At 37.9% G+C, this 22,862-nt stretch overlaps 4 protein-coding genes across 5 annotated transcripts; all 4 read left to right on the top strand.

Moving 5' to 3' along the window:
• Positions 1–81: 81 nt before the first annotated feature.
• mapk3 (mitogen-activated protein kinase 3) lies at positions 82–7,697 on the top strand. The gene is made up of 9 exons (XM_056752164.1): positions 82–477; positions 2,021–2,203; positions 2,600–2,789; positions 3,102–3,218; positions 3,308–3,422; positions 4,220–4,351; positions 4,711–4,820; positions 4,941–5,069; positions 5,247–7,697. The coding sequence occupies exons 1-8, from the start codon at positions 266–268 to the stop codon at positions 5,058–5,060; spliced, it is 1,179 nt and encodes a 392-aa protein (XP_056608142.1). The 5' UTR covers positions 82–265; the 3' UTR covers positions 5,061–5,069; positions 5,247–7,697.
• A 1,167-nt stretch (positions 7,698–8,864) lies between these two features.
• gdpd3a (glycerophosphodiester phosphodiesterase domain containing 3a) lies at positions 8,865–15,186 on the top strand. Of its 2 annotated transcripts, none has more exons than XM_056752968.1 (12): positions 8,865–9,304; positions 10,385–10,442; positions 10,769–10,931; positions 11,165–11,207; positions 11,322–11,457; positions 11,644–11,689; positions 11,771–11,889; positions 14,077–14,166; positions 14,278–14,411; positions 14,514–14,573; positions 14,688–14,739; positions 14,835–15,186. In XM_056752968.1, the coding sequence occupies exons 3-12, from the start codon at positions 10,784–10,786 to the stop codon at positions 14,961–14,963; spliced, it is 957 nt and encodes a 318-aa protein (XP_056608946.1). In that variant the 5' UTR covers positions 8,865–9,304; positions 10,385–10,442; positions 10,769–10,783; the 3' UTR covers positions 14,964–15,186. The 2 variants fall into 2 exon arrangements, with proteins under 2 accessions (XP_056608946.1, XP_056608947.1); XM_056752969.1 differs by lacking the exon at positions 10,385–10,442 and having other exon boundaries at positions 8,934–8,950; positions 9,084–9,304.
• A 646-nt stretch (positions 15,187–15,832) lies between these two features.
• Positions 15,833–18,701, top strand: ypel3 (yippee-like 3). The gene is made up of 5 exons (XM_056752018.1): positions 15,833–16,229; positions 17,003–17,121; positions 17,215–17,258; positions 17,360–17,468; positions 17,554–18,701. The coding sequence occupies exons 2-5, from the start codon at positions 17,005–17,007 to the stop codon at positions 17,641–17,643; spliced, it is 360 nt and encodes a 119-aa protein (XP_056607996.1). The 5' UTR covers positions 15,833–16,229; positions 17,003–17,004; the 3' UTR covers positions 17,644–18,701.
• Positions 18,702–18,995: 294 nt separating this feature from the next.
• si:ch211-11k18.4 (uncharacterized) lies at positions 18,996–22,791 on the top strand. Its single transcript, XM_056752017.1, has 13 exons — positions 18,996–19,098; positions 19,193–19,326; positions 19,672–19,783; positions 19,929–20,022; positions 20,100–20,154; positions 20,237–20,377; positions 20,742–20,902; positions 20,986–21,084; positions 21,166–21,311; positions 21,527–21,698; positions 21,781–21,893; positions 22,033–22,117; positions 22,211–22,791. The coding sequence occupies exons 2-13, from the start codon at positions 19,209–19,211 to the stop codon at positions 22,265–22,267; spliced, it is 1,353 nt and encodes a 450-aa protein (XP_056607995.1). The 5' UTR covers positions 18,996–19,098; positions 19,193–19,208; the 3' UTR covers positions 22,268–22,791.
• The last annotated feature ends 71 nt before the right edge of the window (positions 22,792–22,862 follow it).

Below are 22,862 nucleotides of genomic sequence, written 5' to 3'. Positions count from 1 at the left end.
TCCACCGTGAATGCGCCTACATGCGCGCGCTTCCGCCCCTAAATGTTGTACGGGAGAAATGCGCGTTCGCGCTCGCTATCCGTTTACATGCACGCTCGTTCCGCACTCGCATCCTACCTAAAGGGGCCTTGACCGACTCCTCTTCGGCCGCAACGTCCAACAGCAGTTTTTGCTATTTGATAAACCTGTAGTTCAACTAAAGGCAAACACAAGCCCCCCCTCCCCGAACAACTGTGCAGAGGCGACTGATCTGAGGACAGAAACGATGGCGGAATCGGGCAGCAGCGCGCCAGCGGCCGGAGCCGCGAGCTCGATTAGCAGCGCCGCCGGTGCTGGAGGAGCCGTCGCGCCCGCGGGAGCGAATGGAGCAGCTGGATCCAAGCCTGGCCTTGAATCGGTTAAGGGACAAAATTTTGACGTTGGACCCCGTTACACCGATCTTCAGTACATCGGAGAAGGGGCCTACGGGATGGTCTGGTAAGAGGAAATGAATGAAACTGAACTGATTTTAGCGAGCGCACACTTTTGTGGAGATGCTGTTGAATTAGGGCGAGATTTAGTGAGCTGTTAATGATCAGATTTTCGTAATGGAAAAATGGGTGTTGATTCACTGAAAGGATTTGTCATTACGCATTCCTTAATCAAACAAGGAAGAGAAAATATGTTTTGCGTTTCAAAAGCAACAGAATGTTCAACAAGTTTCCTTCTTGCATATCCTTGAATCAGGGTTGGCAGCAGACTGCGAGTAATATATTGGATTTAATCCCATTCTCAAGCACTGGCTGTGTCTCAAAACCTAGTGAGCTGCATGAAAAGAGTATTTTTGGGCTTCATACGTACGTTTTATTTACCTAACAATGTAGTTTAGTTAGCAGTTCACATTGGTTTTAAAAGACACACGCTGCCTTATAAAATACACCGATCCATAAAGCGAGAAAACTTGTTTGATTCAGAGAGATCAGGCCGTGATTTTGCAGTGTGCTTATGTTTGTTTTGTTAAGTTTGTGGGCTGAAACTGCATGCTAGGACTGGTAGCTTTAACGCTAGTAATCCTGACATCTCACTCTGGGCTCGTAGAACAGGCGTGGTTACGTTGCGGCCAAATGTAGATTAGGCAGAGTGGCAAAATAATGCGATCTTTTGTAGAGACTCGTGATTAAAGATATCATGCCAATTGCCAACGACTACATGTGAAAATGGGCGTTTATATAATGGTAAACATAGTATGTATTGTGCTTCAGACCCGAGAGCACTGGGCTCTGTCCATCCCAATAATGACTGTCAAGTTTTGTTTGAGGATGTAAACAATCCGCCCTAATAATACAAATTTAGGCCTTCTATAGATATCACACCTACAAAATCATGTGCATTATTATCATTTTTTATATATTTGTTTTATTAAATATTTATTACATTTTTTTGTTGTTTGTCAATTGCTCACATGGCCTTTTCTCATTAAATAGATTAATGTTTTGGTCATGTTTTGTTTATTGCACGTCATTATTTTATTGAACATTTAAAACTCGGACCAACATTATAAGAGAGGTGCTGATAAGAAAGATTTGACTTTGTATCATGAAGTATTTTATTGTTTTACCTAGAGAAAAATGTTACAGTATTATACTACTTAGAGCATCCATCCATGTAAATATAAGCTATCTGTTTGTTATAGTTGATATGTTCATGATTTTAAGTTTATTAAAAATTCACTGATTCATCAGTGCATCTCTAAACAATTAAAGAATATAAAGAATGAGATATTGCATAATGCATTTTATGTTAATTATTGTCATAAGTATTCAGTCTTCTTTTTATTGATATCTTTGATCGCTTAAAGCAGGTGCAGATACGTTTTTGAGAAAAACAAAGCAGTTTGGAATGTCTCTGACCTATTTTTATTATTGTTAATAGCCTTCTTGCATTTTTCAGTATTTCACAGTCGTCAAGAAATTTTCATTTCAATTATTTCATAATTTACTCAATCTTCTTACTATCTATTTTTTCTTTTTCCTGCCTGCAGCTCAGCTTTTGATAATGTGAATAAGATTCGAATTGCTATTAAGAAGATCAGTCCATTTGAACACCAGACTTACTGTCAGCGCACCCTGAGGGAGATCAAAATCCTGCTGCGGTTCCGTCATGAGAACATCATCGGCATCAATGACATCCTAAGAGCACGGCACATTGACTCTATGAGGGATGTGTATCCTTAAACCACATTGAGCTGAATTATTAAATATGTTTTATGGAGAACAAGCTGAGAACCTATGACATTTTTAAATGCTCAATATCTAAAATTTACAGATTATGAAATATAATTCAAAAATAAAATAATGAAATGTAAAATTGACAAACAGGACGTTTGCATATTTGAAAGGGTGGTATAACTTGTGTTTATCAGCCAAACAGATGTTAAGTGATCAACATAGCCATAAGATTACTATCAATGTTTCCTATTATTATTACTATAGACTATAGACACCCTGCACAGGTGGCCAGTGTGATTCTGTCTTTTCCAAGTGGACTTGTTTATACAAACACATTTCTAACTTGGTTGGTTTATTCTGTGAGGTGTTGTAGTTCTTTACCTGCGTTTCAGCTATATCGTACAGGACCTGATGGAGACGGACCTTTACAAATTGCTGAAGACACAGCAACTCAGCAACGATCATATCTGCTACTTTTTGTACCAGATCTTACGAGGGCTGAAGTACATTCATTCTGCCAATGTGCTGCACAGAGACCTGAAGCCCTCCAACCTTCTCATCAACACCACCTGTGACCTCAAGGTCAGAATCGCAGCTTTATTTTTTCCCTTGAATGTATCCAAATCGGGAGTAAATTATATTCAAACCTTTTAATGAGAGATTGAAAGTCTATAACAGATTAAATTTGATTTTGTTAAACAGCACTAAATCAAATCTCACATATTTCAATATTGCAAACCAAGCATCAGTACTGCACTGCACTTAGTTCATATGGTCTTCTGACAGATTAAAGTCATTTAAGGATAGAAAAGTGAAGCTAATCAGACTTGATAAAGATCTTAAGGTATTTCTATACTTTGTGTCTTTGTAAAAAAAAAAAATTCTCATTCTTAGATCTGTGACTTTGGGCTGGCGCGGATAGCCGACCCTGAGCATGACCATACAGGGTTTCTTACAGAATATGTAGCAACTCGCTGGTACCGTGCTCCTGAGATCATGCTTAACTCCAAGGTATGTTTACTATTGTGTTAGTGCATATTCAGCATTTAAAAAATCCTCTTTGTTTGTATTTTAATGTGTGCTTTGTCTCTTACTTATAGGGTTACACTAAGTCCATTGATATTTGGTCAGTGGGTTGCATCTTGGCTGAGATGTTGTCAAACAGACCCATCTTCCCTGGCAAGCACTATCTGGACCAGCTTAACCACATATTGGGTAAGAATGTAGTTTATTCATGCCCTCATGTTCCCATAACACTGACTATTATTTAGAAAACCTAAAGACTAGCTAGGTTTTTCAAAGACTTTTTCAGATTTTTTAATTCTCATTCTTTATATCAGTGTTATATCAGTTGTATAATAGATTAAGAAATATATTTCTTTCAAAATGAGAACTCCGTTTTGTATTACATTATTGTGTTAGTTATTTGTTTAGTTATTATGGCTTCTATCAAAATAAACCAACTTCAGTTTGATTGATTTTAATTGGAATGATGCCTGTTTTTTATCATCTGCTGTGTGATTGGCTAGATCAGTTTACCATATGTGATATCATGTGTTGATAATGTCAAACATGCTGAAGACTGTAATCGTGATATTGTACTGCTCATACTCAAAAGAAAGGTCTTTTTTTTTGGCTGCTTTTGACATTGCCTTCAGCGAGGAAGGTCTTGTGTTTTGACCCCGCAGCACAGTGTAGACTAAGAGGAACAACTCTTAGAAAATAACCTTCATCAGCAACTACCAGCCTTGATTATAAAAGTTCAGAAATAATATCACATAGTATACTTTTAACATGCTTGTCTGATATTTCAAAATTGCTGGTGGTTAGCATGTGCGCTCCCATTATATTTAATGATTTACGTTAATAATAAAACATTCTCCATCCATCGATTCATTTAAATAAATGATGAGAATATGAGTACTGTCTCAACCATACAGGGCTGATTTTTTTTCTGCATCTTGACCAGATGCATAGTGTGAATATTCTGTTGCTCTTCTACAATTTGCCAGGTATTTTGGGCTCTCCCTCTCAAGAGGATCTGAACTGCATCATCAACATGAAGGCCAGGAATTACCTCCAGTCTTTACCCCAGAAACCGAAGATCCCATGGAACAAGCTGTTCCCCAAAGCGGACATCAAAGGTAAACACTCGCGTTAGGATGTTTAGTGTTACTAAGAGGGTGTATGTAAGGTCTGACAGTAGCTGTCTCAAGTGTGCGCACATGCAGGCGTGTGGGTGTATTGTGGGTGTGAGCAAACCGTCTTGCTGCATTGTGCAAGTGTGTTTAAATGAAACATGAAGCCAGAACAAAATGAAATTACTACAGTATTTTGTCTTATTATACTCTTTGGCTTATGCTCTACTGCTCTGTTTCCATGTCTTTGGATTAGAGTTTTGTATCGTGCTCGTTTCATTGGTTACATGCCTGTATAGGTGAATAAGCTTGTAATTTATTTTCAGCATGGTAGCTTAAAACTTCTGTGTTTGTTGCCTTTTTAGCTCTGGATTTGTTGGACCGCATGTTAACCTTTAACCCGAACAAACGTATAACTGTGGAAGAAGCACTGGCCCATCCTTACCTGGAGCAGTACTATGACCCCTCTGATGAGGTATCCCTCCCTTTCAAACTCCAATCTCATGACTTTATCTATCTCACATCCCACCAATCTGTCATTTGTACAATCCCATAACTGTTAGTTAACAGCATTTCGCATTGTTTGCAAATTTAGCCAGTGGCTGAGGAACCCTTCAATTTCAAAACGGAGCTGGATGACCTTCCTAAAGAAAAGCTCAAAGAGCTAATCTTCGAGGAGACTGCACGCTTCCAAGCCAACTACCAGGGCTCCTGAGAGGGAAAGGTAAGAATAGCGTACAGCAGTCATATCAAAAATGGATGTAATGTTAGTTGCTGAACGTACATTTACTTAGTCATGATTTCTGTTGTACATTTTTTATACATATTTTATAATAGATAATGACATTATCTGGTTTAAAAAGTGATGCAGTTTTTTTTTTAAATAAAACTTTTTTTTCAGCTATCACAGAGAATGATCAAGCAGAGCGGAGTCTCAGATAAAGACAACTCTAGACAACCTGCGAACACATATACATGCATATAAACATAAAAAAATCAAGATAAAAAGAGGAAAAATGTACATGTAAAACTTTCAGCTTTCTTTCAGCTGTACACCTCTCTTGCTGGGAAGCTGTGCGCTATTTCAGGCATATAACCTCTTATCATAATGCCATTAACAGGGCTGTCTGGCTCACTATTGTTATTGCATACTGCACACAGCTCCTACTCTCTCAAACAATTGCATCTTTCACTCTTTCTATCAGTACTCGGCTTCTCCTTAGTTCGTTGTCTTTGTTTCTATCCGTCTCTTTCTCTTCATGTCTCTCTAGAGGGTGTCTTTTTACTGGGCTGTGTTGTTCTGGGTGTTTCTCATTCAAACAGAGAGAGAGAGAGAGAGAAAATCTTGACGATGGGCACTGGACTGGTGTTTGTATATAAGTGATTTTGAATTTCTTTGGAGTATTGTTAGTTGGACATCTGTTTGTACACTGTAATTTGAACGTTACGATTGGTCGCGAAATGTGTTTTGTAATGTTGGGAATTTATATTTGAATATCTTTTGGAACTATACAGTCATTACTTGTTTTTTTATTCATTCCAAGACAGGTTGCATTTAATGAGCTTGGATGTTTCCTTTTATGTTAATTTTTTTGTAAAGAGAGAAAGAAGTCTTGGTATGATCATAGGTGATAAGTGTGGTGGAGATGAGAGGAAAGTGAGCAAGATATGGATTAATTATCCCGTTATCATCAACTGTAAAATATCATGTTCTACTGTGGAAAATGTAAACTTTCTTGCCAATGTTTTTGGAAAATTAAGCCATCAGTATCATTTTTTTAAGCTGACTTCCTCTTTCATCTGTTAAATTTTCTCTCGTACATCTGAATGAGGATCTTTAGTGTGCAGACCTTCATCATGTATTCTTTTTCATTTTATGGATTTCTTTGTGAATGACATTAGTTGTCATTGGTTACCATGTTCCAAGGCTACTGTTGCCATGATTCTTTTTTGATAAGTCACACATGGTTCCCCTCGATCTGGCTTAGTGCAACGTCCCTTACGCTACGTTGAGACTGTTCTTTCTTCAACCTCTTGTTCTGAATTGTGGAATCATAGCCAACGCCTTGAGAGCCATAGCACATGTTTTCCTCATTCCCTCCCTGTGATGTCAGAACTTTTCAAAGGGCTTTTCCGCAGGGCTTGCTGACCTCATGCCTCTCTTGCTTGTGATTGGCTATCCTTGTTAATTTAGTCTCTTGATTGGCTGACTTTGCATGCATTGCATCACATGTAAAATCTGATTTGCTACTTTTACCTCGGTTCCCTCCATATCCTTTATCATCCTCACATTTCTTTCTTACAATTTTATGGCCAACTTTGAATAAAGAAGCATGATGAAGTGAGAAGACTTAAAATGGCACATTGTGCTGCTGTTTTGCATAAATGCAGGGTGTGATTTGCATAAATTTAGACCCCCTTTAAAACTCAATCGACACAAGACCCAGGTGCAGAGCAGATTCACCTTCATTACGTGACTTTAGCCAATCAGTGCACCTGCACTTTGTGTCTCATGACCAAACGTTTTGTGTCCGCTTTCAGTTTGATCTATTCCTGCATCCTGTTTCCTCCTTTCTTTCTATTTTCTAACTACGCTTTCATCTTTCTGGATCTTAGTCTCCCATACAACTAAATAGGGTGAAGTGTAATCTGGTTGGTTTCATGCCATGTCGACGTCTGTTTTTTCAAGCCAGAAGCTGCTTCTCTCTGCTCCCTCAAGGAGGGGAGATCATCCAATTCTGTGACCTGAGGGAAAAATGTCATTACCAAGGAAAGGGTTATTATTTATATTACTGTATTGTCAATGGCAATGATATGCTCATTATGAATGGGACCATTGGGACTGTCAGCAGTCTCTCACAGAAATACACACACACACATACATTGAACTGATATGCACTCAACACATTTACGGATGTATTTTTCAGATATATATATATACCTGCACGCATACAGTATATGATTTAAAAAGCCTACAAAGGAGGCAGATTTCATTATGTCCTTTTTAATGGCTGTTATTATGATTTTTGTTGGTGTTATATTGGTGAGGTTTTTTATTTTAAAAACTAAAAAGGGATTTAAAACTTTTGTCCTTTTAAAGTATATTTTGCATTTCTTTTGTTTTTCGCTTTGGGTGTGAAAAATAATTGGCTGTTCACTCTTTCTGAAGTCTATTTTTCCCTAAATCTTGTAAGGAATTATTTTAAGTGATGATTTAACAATATGAGTAGATTCTCAAGAGAAATGAGCTATGGATGGTTATAGTCTATGTATATGCTTATGGGTATAATAAATTAAAAGATTAACAAAAACAGAATTATATACATATTAAATAAAATTCCTGATACTGTAAGTCTTTAATGTGTGGTCTTTCTTATTGTTGCCGCCTTCTGCTTTTAGCAAGAAAAAAATAAACGTTTCTAAAATAAAATTGTCTGCATGTCAAGTTGAAATCACAAGTGTTTTTCATCTCACTGCATATGGTAAAAAAAACTTGCAGAATTTTTTGTTTAAATTTTAATATATGATCGTTATAAGCTTAGTCTTTTTCTTTTTATATGTAATCCTATTAACTAGTTGTGACATTGTTCCAAACTAGTGAATAGCTAAGAGGGCTCATTACCATTTATGTCTTTTGGCAAACCTGCAGCTTACACTCGCAGTAACACTTGCTTTCAGTCACATTCTTATGATCTAGTTATTGCAACGCACTCCATTTAATGTCGTGTTATATAAAGTGATTGGTAATGATAAAACCCACTTCATTTGTCTTTGCAATAGAAAAATAAAACATTTGTGACAAGGGTACGCAAAACCTTGGCAAGCTTTCCAGGAAATTGAAGTCCAGTTGGACTACTCCCCGATTCCAAAAACAAGTTCCAGCATGTGTTTAGAAATCGTCTGCAACACATTCTTTTCTTAAAGACATAATGAACTGAGTAGGTTGCAAGTGTACTTGTGTAGTTATAATTTATGTGCAAAACTAAAACCTTTTGTTAATTGTATCATTAGATATTAATTAATTTTAGTAATATTCAATGGATGCGGTGTGATACTAGTACTTTACCAAGACTATATGAATTATATAATATCTGGGGAATATCTGACTCTTGCTTTTATTCCTCAACTGTCTCCGTTCTCCTTGTTTGTTAGATAACACTCTTTCTGCAATTCTATACAAAACAAGAACAATAGGATGGAAAATTGTCCTGCTGACAGGCTGAACAGACGCTGTTGTTTCATGCACATGTGCTACCGTGGGTTTATATTTCTCCCATCACAAACTTTTGTGAAACATTAAAATGTGTGAGAACATGAATACATGCCAAACATGAACTCACATTCAACAAAACATATGCTGTCTCTATGTTGTAGCCTGTTCCATGTCTCCCCACTGGACACGCACGAGTTGTTTCATGTTACCAAAACATTTGTACTGAGTTACAATATTGTGCAAGTTATCTTAAATAGGTGTCAGTTTGTTTTGCGAAGTATGTTAAACACCCTCACTGACTTCAACAAAAGGGAGGGGAAAGTTTGGGTCACAGAGAGAACACCTACCAATGACTAACTGACTGTCCAAAACACCTAGAGAGCAAGAAAGAGGTAATTGAAGTTTTTACACCTGTATATTCATTGCATTTGTTTTGAGGTTACAATTTTGCAAGGTGTTCTCATTTCAGTCAATGTACTTTTTTCCTTTGAATTACATGATCATTGCAACATTTCTTACTATAAGAGGTGACATGAGGCTAAGGAAAGGGAGTGGCTGAGTTATAGGCTAAGGTAAACCGCAGAGGTGTGTAATACAAGTAAAGAGGAAAATATAGGGGATTGTCATATATGGTTGAAGAAGCATACAGAGGACAGGTGCTTTGGAAGACAAATTGCATCTGATTCAGGATTCAAATCTAAATCACATTTCTCAGGACAGCAGGAAGGTGACAGGACACTATACTGGTAAGTTTAATTATCTACTTTTATTCAGAAATCATACTTTGCAGAAACTATGATAAACTGATATGGAGTTGACAAATAAACTGTACATGTGTCCTATGATGTGACAGCAAAAATGTAGAAAACAAAGTATTAAAAATATATTATTAATATTTGTAATATAAATCCGCATAGGATATACAGTGCCTTGGAAAATATTTATCATCCTTCATTTTATTCACATGTGTTATGTTGCTGCTTTATACTTTACTACTTTAAATATATATATATATATATTAATCTACACTCCATGGATTATTGTCATGTTGGAGAATTAACCTTCTGCCCTGTCCGAGGTTCTTAATGTTCTGGGCTAGGTTTATTTGATCATTATCTCTGTCTTTTGTGGCGTTGAGCATTTTTTCTACTCTGGCAAATCCCCCAGTCCCTGTTGCTGAACCCCAAATACCTCCCCCCCCCCACAGCATGATATCGTTTCCCAAAAACTATACTGTTGAGACAGTATTGTATAAGTGTTGAGCAGTGCCTGGTTTTCTCCAGACATGATGCATGAAACTGAGATTCATCAGACCAGAAAATCCTGTTTCTGACAATTTAAAAGATTTGTTGAAAGGTTTGTTTTTGCATATGAAAAATGTCTCCACTGAGCAAAGGCTAGAGTCTGGCCACTCTGCCAAAAAGCCCAGATTGGTGGAGTGTTGCAGTGACGTTTGTCCTTTTTGTAAATTATGCCATCTCCATATACAATCATGGAGCTCATCCAGATTAATTACCAAACTAAGACCCTTCTCCATCGATGGCGTTTGGACAGGAGGTCAACTCAAGTAAGATATCTTGTAGTTCTAAACCTCTTTCATTAAGTATTAATGGATGCTACATGCTTCTGTGAACCTTTATTACAGCAGATTTTCAGTACAGTCTTCCTAAGATCAATGTCTTGATACAGTCTCAGACCTCTACTGGCAGTTATTTTGACCTCATGTCTTGGTTTTTACTTTGATATGCATTTTCAGCTGTTGCACCTTTTATTGAGAGGTATGTGCCGCTCCAAATCATTTACTTATTCAATTGAATTTGTCACAGGTTCTAGAAATAAGCAAAACAAATCTTCTGGGCTATATTTCGAGGGTCCTAGAAAAGGGTATGTATACTTATGCAATGAAATTATTTCAGTTTTTATTTTTAATAAATTTGCAAAATTATCACAAATCAGTTTTTTTTGTCATTATTGCTCATGGAGTGTATATTAATTTATTATGTTTAAAGTAGTTTAAGATAGACTGTAACATAACAAAATGAATAAATACTTTAGTAAGGCACTGTATTCATCTTCTTTTTTTCTAATATTTGCTGTCACAACATAGGACACATGTGGTTTGTTTGTCAACTACCTATATGTTTGAATTACCAGGTATATGCATACATCATTATACTTGTAATCCTCAATATGTTTTTCTGTTTTGGCAGTCATCTGCTGCACTCATGGGAACCATGGCAAGTTACTTGTACTACCTGCTCCCAGCAATAGGGGGCTATGCTCTCACGTCACTCTACTTTCTGAGGAACCCTCATATTCTTCATAAGAGAAAGAAGACGGCTTTCTACTGTACCCACATTTCTCATAGAGGAGGTACGGTATCAGGTCTTCGGTTTCAATCCACAAATTTACAAAAATTTCAAAGACGATTTATCACCTTTGAAAGTTTGAAATGATCATTGAGTTCAGTTATATTCATTCATGTCAGTGCAAAGCAATAGATGATTATGGAATGTTTATAACAGCGTGTTTGAATGCTTTTCCCTTTTGTATGACTGGATTGCAGTGAGTGAGTGATTAACTTAACGTTTGCTCTCTGTCCTCAGGCTGTGGTGAAAGGATTGAGAACACATTGGAGGCCTTTACACAGTGAGTGGAAAGCTGTTCTTGAATCAGAGCTCATCTCTCTGTGCTTCTGGACCGAACAGATCAATATACTCCTCTGTTTTGTTGATCATTTTCTGTTTTAAATGCTTCTCTCAGTGCTGTTGACATGGGCACCGAGATGCTGGAGCTGGACTGTCACTTGACCAAAGATGGTCATGTGGTTGTGTCACATGATGAAGAACTCCTGAGGCAGACTGGGCACGACGTTTCCATCTCCTCCTTAAACCTGGAGGTAAGAGGTCAAGGTGAACATTCTCTCCTGCAGCCCTACCTACTAAGTTGATTATGCATCCTGCTTCCTTCCTACTTTTACCTCCATTTTACCACATTCAAATCTATTCAGTTTTCAGTATCCCGTTTAAGCGTTTTGATTTAAGGATGTTTTTAGTTTTTATAAATGTTATTATTCTTTTTTCAGGACTTGCCACTTTATAAAGAGACACTCGAGGTTACCTTCAAGACAGGTGTGCCAATACAAATGAAACTGCAAAATTATGTTTTTATTCATAAAAAAACAAATATGCCATTGTAACCCTTTTGCACAGGTCACTACAGCACTGGGTCAGAGAGAAACATTGCTTTATTAGAGGATGTGTTCCGCAAATTTCCTCACATGCCTGTGAACATTGAAGTGAAAGAGGATAACTGTTCACTAATTGGAAAGGTATAGGAGCACACATCATGCCATCACCTTTCTTCTCAGTGTGTTTATATTAAAGATACAGTTTGTAATTTTTGTGCAGTAAAATAGCCAAAAAAACACTAAGCTTGTGTTATATATTATGTTCATGTGAGTACATACAATCTCAAATGTTTCCAATTATTTGTAAATCGTGAAATGAATTGTCATTTTAACCAGTGACAGGGGGCCTTGTCTGGCAGTCGCCTATCAATGGTTTCATTTCTGTGTTACCAAAGACACTAGATGGCGGAATGCAGGAAGCAGACTAAAGGCTGTTACATGATTTTCTGAGGTGCCTCACATGATTCATGTTAAACTCATTCATCCTGGAAACGGTTTGCAATGGGGTTTGAGATACGTTTTCTCTTGTTTGGTGGGTTTGTTAAGAATGTCAGCCCAATCAGATGCAACATGTATATAGCCCACGCGATATTAAGAGACAGTCGTTTAAATGTGTCTACTGCAGCTCGGTATAGGCAACAATTGAAGACATTAGAGGAGATTTATTTTGCAGTATTCAACACGTATTTATACCAATTTCCTCAGGCTCCGAAAATCCTTCAAAAAGAACACAAAGAATGGCCTCTCAGCTGCCATAGTTCAACTCTTGCGTCATCACAACAGGGTGTTATGCCACACCACCGTTTCTGTTTAAAAAACATTTTGTCAGGGCTGCGGTATCTCCCTAACACAGTCTCTGGCATTACCCTCTTTCTACTTCTACTGACGTAGAAACCATGGCAACACAGTCTCGTGCATGGACAAATGTCAAAGTATTCGTTTGTAGCGTCTATTAAGCAACCATCTTGTTTTGCACAGTCGTTATGGAGCACAATTACTATTCTTTTCTGTCAACAAAGACATTTTTACTAGACAGAGACGCTTATCTTGCATGTGTTTTACTAGACAGGCGAGCAACTGTTTATATTCCTTTAAGCCGAGCTGACACTACGGGACTGTGAGACTACTTGAATTTCCATGGTGCTTACACTAACGTTACACAACTGGGTTTCTTGTCATCCGTCATTCTTGTTTTTGTAGAAGCACGCACACTACACAACACAACGCAGACAAAGTCTGCCAACTACAAGACTTTGGTCAAGGACCAACAGCGAAAACACCTCCCACATCATGAACATTTATAGTTTGATGGTGGATGGCAATTGAGTTGTTGGTGCGTTTACGCCATCCACTGGAATGGAGCGTGAAACATTGAAGTGTTTTTTTAAGTGTTTTCTATATTCCATTATACAGACTTGGTGCTTTAGGATAGTTTAAAATAGCTTTATGTCTGTTACATCAGACATTTAACACACCTTGTAATGTTAATGAATACATGCCAGCAGTTGTCAATTCCTTACGTAAAACTTTCTGCGCTGTGATTGGCTGGATTAGTTCCACAGTGTCACACACAAGATAACTTGGCGATAATATCAAACAGGTTTAGCGTCTGGGATAGCTCGAGACAGGTCCAAATCACGTTGCACACCTGCTTATACTTAACGAGCTTCGGCGACCAAAACGAGCGGCTCTGGTGTTTCCAGTCTGACGTCATCACGCAACCGTCTTTTTTTTGGCAATTTTAACAATCATATGTAGTTTAGATGGTTAGGTTAAGGTTAGGTTAAAGGTTTCATTAGACTTTAAACACCAATGATTTGGACACGGCCCTCACAAAATCCTTGGTGATCCAACGGTAGCGTGATGACGTCAGACTCGAAACACCAAGGATTTAGTGAGAGCCCGAAACGAGCACCGATTTGATCGCGATCCGGAGGTTTTGTCGCAGACCTTGGAAATCGAGTGTGAGGTTACAAGGTTACTCTTGTTGTTTGAATGTCTATTTATTAATTTACCAAGAGTGTCATGTATATATTTATTGAACAAGCAGTAATCGTATTTAGATCACATGACTAAATAGTAATAAATTAATTTTATGAATTACATCTTATTCATTATAATGAAATAAAATCACGCACATGACTTCTTATTCACGTCTGATTGATTATTAGGGGTGGAGTTGAAGACGACAGTTCCCATTCTTCCACGCTCCTTCACAGCTTTATCAAGCTACATCCTTGTTCTCGTTTTGAACATATCTGTTTTGAACGTGCGCTCTTTAGCGGCGGATTATACAAATTGTGCCTTTAAATTCACTGTGTCTTTCAGGTTTCTGATCTTGTGAAGAAATACAACAGAGAAGGCATCTCAGTTTGGGCGTCTGAGGACTCAACCATCATAGCCCACTGTCGCAAAGTGGTGTGTGAATTTACCTTTCTTGTTTCAAGCAGAAACATTAGACAAGTATACTTGTTGTTATCTTACTATTTTCCTTTCCTAATATTTGGCTACTTCATTGTGCTTTGGTAGAATCCCTCCATGCCCTATGCGTTCACTCAAAAGAGAGGTTTACTGCTGTTACTCTTGTATTATACCGGCCTTCTACCATTTGTCCCACTGGGAGAAAGTTTTTTGCAGTTCTACTTGCCACAAATCATTAACAGGTCTGTGTGCTCCACCTTATGCCATTTTGTGTTATTTGTATGTTAATGACACAGATCATTAAAAAAACTGCTGTCTCACAAAATTGACATCCTTCCACGCAGAGCATTCACACCAGACACGTGGATTCTGAAAAACAGTTTTGTGGTCTTCTTAATTGACAGGTAATTTAAGCAATTTAAACAATTAACAGCACTTAATAGTACTATCAAACTAAAACAACATTTCAGTTTATTACAGTTTTTAGTACTTTATTGTGTTCTTTCTGTTTGTGGCAGACTGACTATGCGAAAAGGGATGTTCAAGCACCTTAGAGAAAGAGGAATTCAGGTTTGTGGCCATATGATAGCCTACAACCTTTCGTTTTTAAGTGTGAAACTACCCTAAATGTAGTAGCCTTAAACAATGTGTTTGTCTCTCTTTAGATTCATCTCTTTGTGTGTAATGAAGAACAGGATATTGAGGCAGCATTTTCTCTGGGAGCAACTGGAGTCATGAGCGACTATCCCTCCCTTTTGTCAAACTATATGAAAACGCGCAAACAAGCCAACTGATAAACAAGATACAGAGCATATACTCCACCCATTTTGTCAAACACTCAAATACTGTTTACCTTTAAACATGCATATGTTTCTTACTAACAATGCCTACAATACGTAGCAATTAATCAAACCTTGGTCTACTAATAACACAAGATTTACTGCATTCCTATTACAGTATGAGAGTTATATACAAGTGGTAACACATGCAAAAATAAATAAACAATATAAAAAACGATTGTTGTGAGTTTTTCTTTTGTCCTAGCTTGATGACTCCAGCATTGCATGTTTATTGTGGTTTTCTATCAGTAGGTGTCATTTTAGTTCCTCCCTTCTCATGCTTGAAAACAAACACAATCCTTGTTTCCTAAAGCTGTGCAAAGTCCAAATGTTGCCATCAGCTGTGCCAAACTGTTTTTAGTGGGAATTACCGACATTAGATGCAATATTATACATTGCTACTCACAACATAGCTTAACTATCTCTGTGTTTAGACGTTTGGTTTAAAGCAATACAACCTTTCATGCAGGATGCCAACAGCTTTGTGACGTTTTCAAAAGGGGTCTCTAACTTACATGTGAAACGTCAGAGGGCACAAAATCACCAACGCTTTTTAATCACGTGATTACTTCAAGGTAACGTAAAGCAAATGAAAAGCAAAATTTTATTAGGATTGTTCGACTTGATGCGGCGCCGCAAGATCCGACACGCGGGATGACATCAAAGAACCGCGAGATCGATTCGAAAGCAAACTTTTTGTCGTGTTTTGTATCGCTCTCGCGGTACTTTGATGTCATTCGCCTGTCCGATCTTGCGGCGCTATATCAAGTCGAACAAGTCCAGGCTGACCTATTTCCAGAAGTCGCTTTCTATATTCTGATTGGCGGGCCGTGGTTTGTTTGAACCACGTGATGTTAAGAAACTTCCTCGCAAAATACTGTAAACAAATCTACGAATATTTTTTCGGTTGCGACATATCCTGAACAGTGGTCTGTTTAAATTAAGAAACAATACTAAGTTTTAGCTCGAGATCGCACGTTTTTACATTAGTGCAGAGCAGCTGGACAGACAAAAGGACGGAAGTGTTGGAAAAGCGCAACGTGCAGCGCGTTTGTTTGTTTGGTTGAGTGGTCGAGATTATTTACTGAATGCTCAGGCGCGTGTGAAAGCGGGATAGTGACACACGGTTAGAGGTTTTCTCATGCCTTTGCGTTGACAACGCTTCTCTTCTGGTGACAATACTGCGGTTGCATTTGTCTCGAAGAAATAATTTGTGTTTAGGTAAGTCCGTTTTCATCCCTCGGTATTTCTACACATTGAGTGAGTGAACGCGTTTGAAACATCTGATCTCGGCGCTGGTTGCAAAGAATAAAATGGGCTGAACAAGTCCGTATTATTTGCGAAGATAAAATAATCGTGTAGTGTAGGCTAATGTAAAGCGTTATTTTCATGTTACCAGCAGCGTGTTTTGGTGTTAATTTGTAGCTGCTTTGTGGCCCGCAGTTGTGTTCCATATGAACTAAAGGAAGCGTAAGAAAATCTGTGTAGATAATTTACGTCTATCATAATATTTCACATTCAAATTTTGTAATGACTGCATGACTTAGTTATCAATTACATCTCACCCTTGTTTACCCTCGTGCCTGTCGTGCCATATATGGGGGGTAACCACAGTCTGGGCAGCCAGGCAAAGTAGGTCATTTGAATGTTTCCTTTTCCTGGTAAAGCAAGAATGAGAACTCTTAAATGCGACATTATAAAACGCAAGTAGATCACGCACATCTTAAACATCAGCGCATTTAACCTGCTATGAAGTTCATGCAACATTATTTGCAGAAGGTGTCAACGCCATTTCTTTTCCATGTAAACTGTGCTTGACATGGAAAGCGTAGTATTTGGCAACCCTGCTGTGTGATCTTTTGGTTGTCGATGCTGCTTCAACGTTATAGCCTTGTGATTTCATGTTTAAATAGGAGTAGGGGAGGTGGGACGGAAAGGTTTGTTATTCTTGCTGATATGGTCTGACACTGGTATTGCTTGTGTCTCTTTCAAAGACATGGTGAAGCAAACCAAGGCCAAAACTTTCCAAGCCTATCTGGATTCCTGTCATCGGCGCTATAGCTGTGTCCACTGCCGTGCACACCTGGCTAACCACGATGACCTCATTTCTAAGGTGAAAGCATCTTGTTTGATACTGATAGATTTGTGAATACCATGCTTTGTGTGTTAAAGGCTCAAATATGGTTCTCTCTTGTTCTTTTTTCAGTCCTTCCAGGGGAGTCAGGGACGTGCGTACCTCTTCAATTCTGTGTATGTAGCACACCTTGTATGTAAAATGTATCCCAGAAATCTGGTTAATTTTTCTTAATTAAAAATATGTTTAACTGTCATTCTGTTTTTTGTTTTTTTAGGGTTAACGTTGGTTGTGGTCCAGCAGAGGAAAGGTTGTTGCTGACTGGACTTCATGCTGTGGCTGATATTTACTGTGAGAATTGCCACACCACGCTGGGCTGGAAATATGTAAGCGACAAAAAATACAACAGGATACATACCGAAATTACTTTATTTCTACCGTAACTATATGTAATCTTTTTTCTCCCTATAGGAGCAGGCATTTGAGTTAAGTCAGAAGTATAAGGAGGGGAAGTTTATTATTGAATTGTCTCACATGATTAAGGATAATGGATGGGACTGAAGCCCTTAGCATGTGCTTTAATTTACTGCCACCTGCTTGCAGATTCTCCGAGAACAGCATGAGATATGCTTCCTTTTAAATGTCCATTTATGTCTACATTACTATTGCGAGCACCTTTTTTCATGCGGATATCACAATACACCAGGTTTTCAGAGGGGATGGGGAGCCTGACCTGGGGTGAGTGTGTGTATGTATGTATGTATGTATGTATGTATGTATGTATGTATGTGTGTTTGTGTGTGTGTGTGTTAGTCTATTTTTGAGAAAGTTTAAGGAAAAAAAACTGTGGTTGAATTATCCACCACTAAAATCATGTTTCAAAGAATTCTTTATATTTGTTGGGATTTGGACATAAGCCCTAAAACTCCTGATTAAGTGCAATTCACAAGGTTTGGATCAAAAATGATCAAAACGATAAGGTCCAATACCTTTTTATCCAGTTCATTTTTACTTTACAGAACGAGGTCTTTGAGGATAAAATCGAACTAGAGCCAAATTTAGAGTTAAATTATTTTACTGTTGTTTGTAAATTATGTACTGGGTTTTATATGTGAAAACTTTGTTTAAAGAGGATTATGTGCAATATACGTGTTCGAGAGCAAGAGTTTGCAAAAAAGGATGATTATTCATGCCTCCAAATTCTGTAATTTTGGTTGAATTCATCTTTTAATTTAACAAGCCATTGACAAAATCCCAACAAATGAAAATCTGCTGTGTGTGACTGTGAGAGTGAACCGCAGGCTGTAGAGATAGTCCACAGCTAACTTGACATTGACACTTCAAAAAACGCTTGTAAACGCATTTAAGATGTAATGGGATATACTTTTTTATATGTCTGTCTTATTTGTTGCCTTTCGTCCATGATAAATGTTGTAAATATAATCTAACATTGAGCAGCATGTACAGAGACATTTATCTGATCATGTTAGAGCAGACATAAAAGTGTGTTTGTGATTATGTAGCAAAATATTTCTTTGAATGCTAAACCGTAAAGTGTATTACATTAACCTGAATTCTTTACATTAAAGTATATGGGGTAAATAAAAACTGTGACTGTGTGTTGTTTAATGTTTAGTATTTTTCTAAATTTATTTAATAATTTTACTTATTCATTATCACTTTAATGTTGACAAATGAAAAAATACTATCACTTTAACATTGTCGTTGCATAAGAAAGAAAATGTACAACAATATCTTGCGTTAATTGTGGTGAGGATTAGTCTGCATATTATGTTGTGGGATATCCAACAAAACAAACTAAAGATATGGTAAAGATCAAACAAACGTTGTATAAACAACCCGGAAATAAGCAACAGCCTTCCTTTTCATAATTACACGCTTCAGCGCTAGATTGTTATTGCATGAAAAAGACTACAACTCCCACAACACTTTGCGGCACGGGTGACGTGGCCAGCGTTTCTCAACAGACCGGGGCGATTTGAACTTCATTTCGATGTGAGCGATACTCCAAAATCACAGTTTCTGGTTCATTTTTTTAGTTGATTTTTATACTTGATTCATACTAAAATAACACGTTTCTTTATTACAGTACGTAATTTTACACGATGTCCGGGAAAATCAAAAGCAGGAATGCTGCAAATGCCGACTCAATAGCGGGCAGTGTGTCCTGCGATGAGCGCATCTTACGGGACTGCCATCAAATGTACATTGATACTGACAGCGGTAAGAGATAGGATACAGTTTATTTTATGTTAATGAGAAGCTGTTTATTTATATAAGTAAAAGGTGTCATTGTTCTTCCTCTATCAGTGGGCTTGGGGTGCTAACTGTAGCCGGCAAGCTAAATTGCCGGTTGGTATTTCAACATTTACTTAAGGAGGCCAGAGGCAATATCACATTTTTCCGCTTATAATGTGCCATTGTGTCTAATCAATAAAAAGGGCACGTGTGCTATTCAACCTAACGCACAAAGGAATGAATGTCAGTTATGTATAAGATGTGTTTAAAATTAGCTACACTTTTCGTCCAGTCAAGTATGTCTAAAACACTCATCGCTTTGTTATTTAGGACTCATTGCAATCGCTCAGTCGGTTGGAGTGACCCTGCTTCCTCCCCGTAAAAAGATTAACGTGATGTTGATGGGCAATCACTCAGCTGGCAAGAGCAGCTTTATCAACTGGTAAGCGAATATACATAAATTACGAGAGAGAGCGAGCAGTTCAGTAACGTCCTAGGACTCCATTCATCCAGGCTTTGAAGTATTTTCACAATGCATTCATTTAAACTGTGTTCAAAAATGAAAAATATGAAATGTTGCTTTGCAGGTATGTAGAGGAGCATATCCAAAGGACAGGGGTTGCTATAGAGACACAGGGATTCAGCTTTGTTACAAGTGGGCGAAAGAGAGAATCGCTCACGGTAAATCTATAGGAAAATATACATATTTTGTTTTTATTTATTTTGCAATATTTTGAAAACAACTGTTTTGTGTTTAGGGAAATGCAACGCTCCATCTCTACCCTCACTTCAAACCACTACAGGAATTTAAAGGTTTGTTGTGCCAGTTCTGCAGGTTTGCTCGATAAACTTTCATGTATAAGTGTCTGAAACGTCTCCGTCTCTTCTTTTTCAGGAGTTTCAGAGTATCTTAGCACCGAGATTTGTACTTCTCGACAGAAACGTTTCAGCTTGGTGACTTTTGTTGATACTCCTGGACTGGTGGATGGCGATATGAAGTACCCATTCGATGTAGACCAAGCTATCCTGTGGCTCGGTGTGTATGTTTTTAAAGGGATACTTCACCCAAAAATGAAAATTCTCTCATCTTTTCCTCACCCTCAGATTGTTCCAAACCTATATAAATGTCTTCGTTTTGCTAAACAGACAGGAAGAAATTTGGAAGAATGTCAAATCTCATGCACCATTTACTGCCATAATTAACTGCAATGACCATGCATTATTTAAGCACGTTCCATTATATTAAGTCATCCAAATGATTTAGTATTTATGTGTTCACAATACATATTCCAAGCGATCGTGAACATAGGGTTTTCCTGGCTATGCATTTCTCTGTATTGCAGATGTTCAATAAAATCATGAAATTCACACTTATATTTAAGAATACATCCGTATTTCAGGTGAGCTGTGTGACCTGATCCTGGTCTTTTTTGACCCGATGGGACAGGCTTTATGCAAGCGCACACTCAACATTGTAGAGAATCTGAATGAGCAGCAAGGCGACCGTCTTCGTTTTTATCTTAGCAAAGCCGATGAGGCTGGTGGAGAGGCTGATCGACAGGTAAAACTATTTCTATTGGCTTGACCCCTTTTATACATTCACATGCCATAATTAACCAATTTCTTTGTAACTGGTTATTTCAGAGAGTTATGATGCAGATTGTACAGGAGCTTTGCAAGCGTCCGGGACTCAACAAGTGTGGTTTTGACATGCCGACCATCTATGTGCCAAACCCAAATAAGGTACAACCACAAAACATTAAGCCTGATGTGTCCTTGAATTTGTTCACCTTTTCACCATTTGTCTACTTTCTCTTATAACAGCCCAGCCGGTGTGTCAATCAGATTGAGGAGGTGTGTCGCACTATAGAGAAGACCATTAACCAGACAGTGCAAAACACACTTAACTCACTAGAAAAGGACTGTAAACGTATTACTGAGGCCATCACAGACACGCTTTATAATGACAGGTAGTGCAAACTATCTTCTTTGTTAGTATTTATTTATAGATAAATCAAGACCGAGTTCTTATTGGGAAAACTAAACGTAATTAATAAAGTAAACATTTATTAGTGATATGTTTCCATTCAACAAGGCCCTAATCCATTGGTACTTGTGGATGGGCTGGTATCTATAGTGTGCATATAATATTATTTTCTTCCTTTGGCTTTCTTTCTAACTCCAGGCAATGTGGTGTAGAAAACCGCCGGGCACGTTTTAAGGGCTGTGTATGGGGGATGCTTGGTTTCACTGTGCCCCTGCTACTGCTTATTGTCCTGGTGCTTGGCACCCTCTCCAGAGAAATGCTGGAGCTCATGCTGGGTGATAACGGCACAGAGGCTCTCTCTTTATATGTGGTTGGTACTGATTTTGCAGAGATAAATGCACATGTGCCGTTGTCTGTAGATACTGATGTAAAATCTTTATTTTTATCTTCAGGCTCCTGCAGTGAAAGTGTTTGAGTCGCTCTCAGCGCAAGTTCAGTTGTACAGCTGTATTGCACTGGTGCTGTTGTCCTTCATCTTCCTTATCCTTGCCCGCTTCTCTTTCAGGTGAAATAAACAAATTATTATAAATACAAACATGTACACAAACCTTAAAGGGTTCTCATTTGATTGTCATTGGTAAGATGCCTTTCATCACAATTTTCCTTGTGATTTTCTTATAATTATTTATCTTTTGTAAATGAAGGACTAAACCTACACTCTCCGGCAAACAAAAGAGACTGCTTCAAGAAAAACTGGAATATGTCCAGGAAGTTGTCAAGACCAAAAAGGTAGGGTGTGCATTTGGGTTGAGAGCCTATTTAAAGACTGCTGTTGAAAATTCACTGATGGCTTATGAAGTCATTGCTTTTGTTGTTTTACAGAAAAATCTCTACGAGGAATACCTACGCCAGAGTGTGGGTGATCAGGACATGAACTGAGACAAAAGAAGACTTCAGACATGTGATAGAAGGAACAATACAAGATCCAGAAGTACACCACTGAACTGCCTTTAACCTTTCCTTTACTGTAGACACACCTAAGATATCATATGTGCACTTAGTTACAAGCAACAGCGTGTACCTCCTAGCTCTTAGAAGTCTTTTAGCACTAAACTATGGAACTGTGGACCAATACTGTTTTATTCTTAGTCTTGTCAATGCAATATAATTAATTGTGCTGTACAGGTAAATTGAAGGAGCAGATTATGACATCAGACCTAATCCTCTGCATTGTCCTCTTGTTGGGCACAAGCAGTTTTGAGTTATCCAAACATTTTTCTACTTAGTTTACCACACAATATGGAGCATTTGAGGTACTACCACAATGATTGAGGAGCGAGGATCTTTTTGTACTTGACATGACTGATGACTCAACGCTTTGTATTTAAAGGAGTTCGAAATTACAATTCTGTCTACCATGGTTCCGTACGTTTTTTGTCAAGTTATAATAAAATATAAATGTATGTTTGCCTCATGGTTTTACTTGATCCAGAAAAAGTTGATTTAACCAAAGGCGTGAGAAATTCTTATCTTG

The sequence above is a fragment of the Triplophysa dalaica genome, chromosome 7, assembly GCF_015846415.1.
Source record: "Triplophysa dalaica isolate WHDGS20190420 chromosome 7, ASM1584641v1, whole genome shotgun sequence".
Lineage (NCBI taxonomy): Eukaryota > Metazoa > Chordata > Actinopteri > Cypriniformes > Nemacheilidae > Triplophysa > Triplophysa dalaica.
Note: the sequence above shows the minus strand (reverse complement) of the source record. Positions and strands in the feature narration are given on the sequence as shown.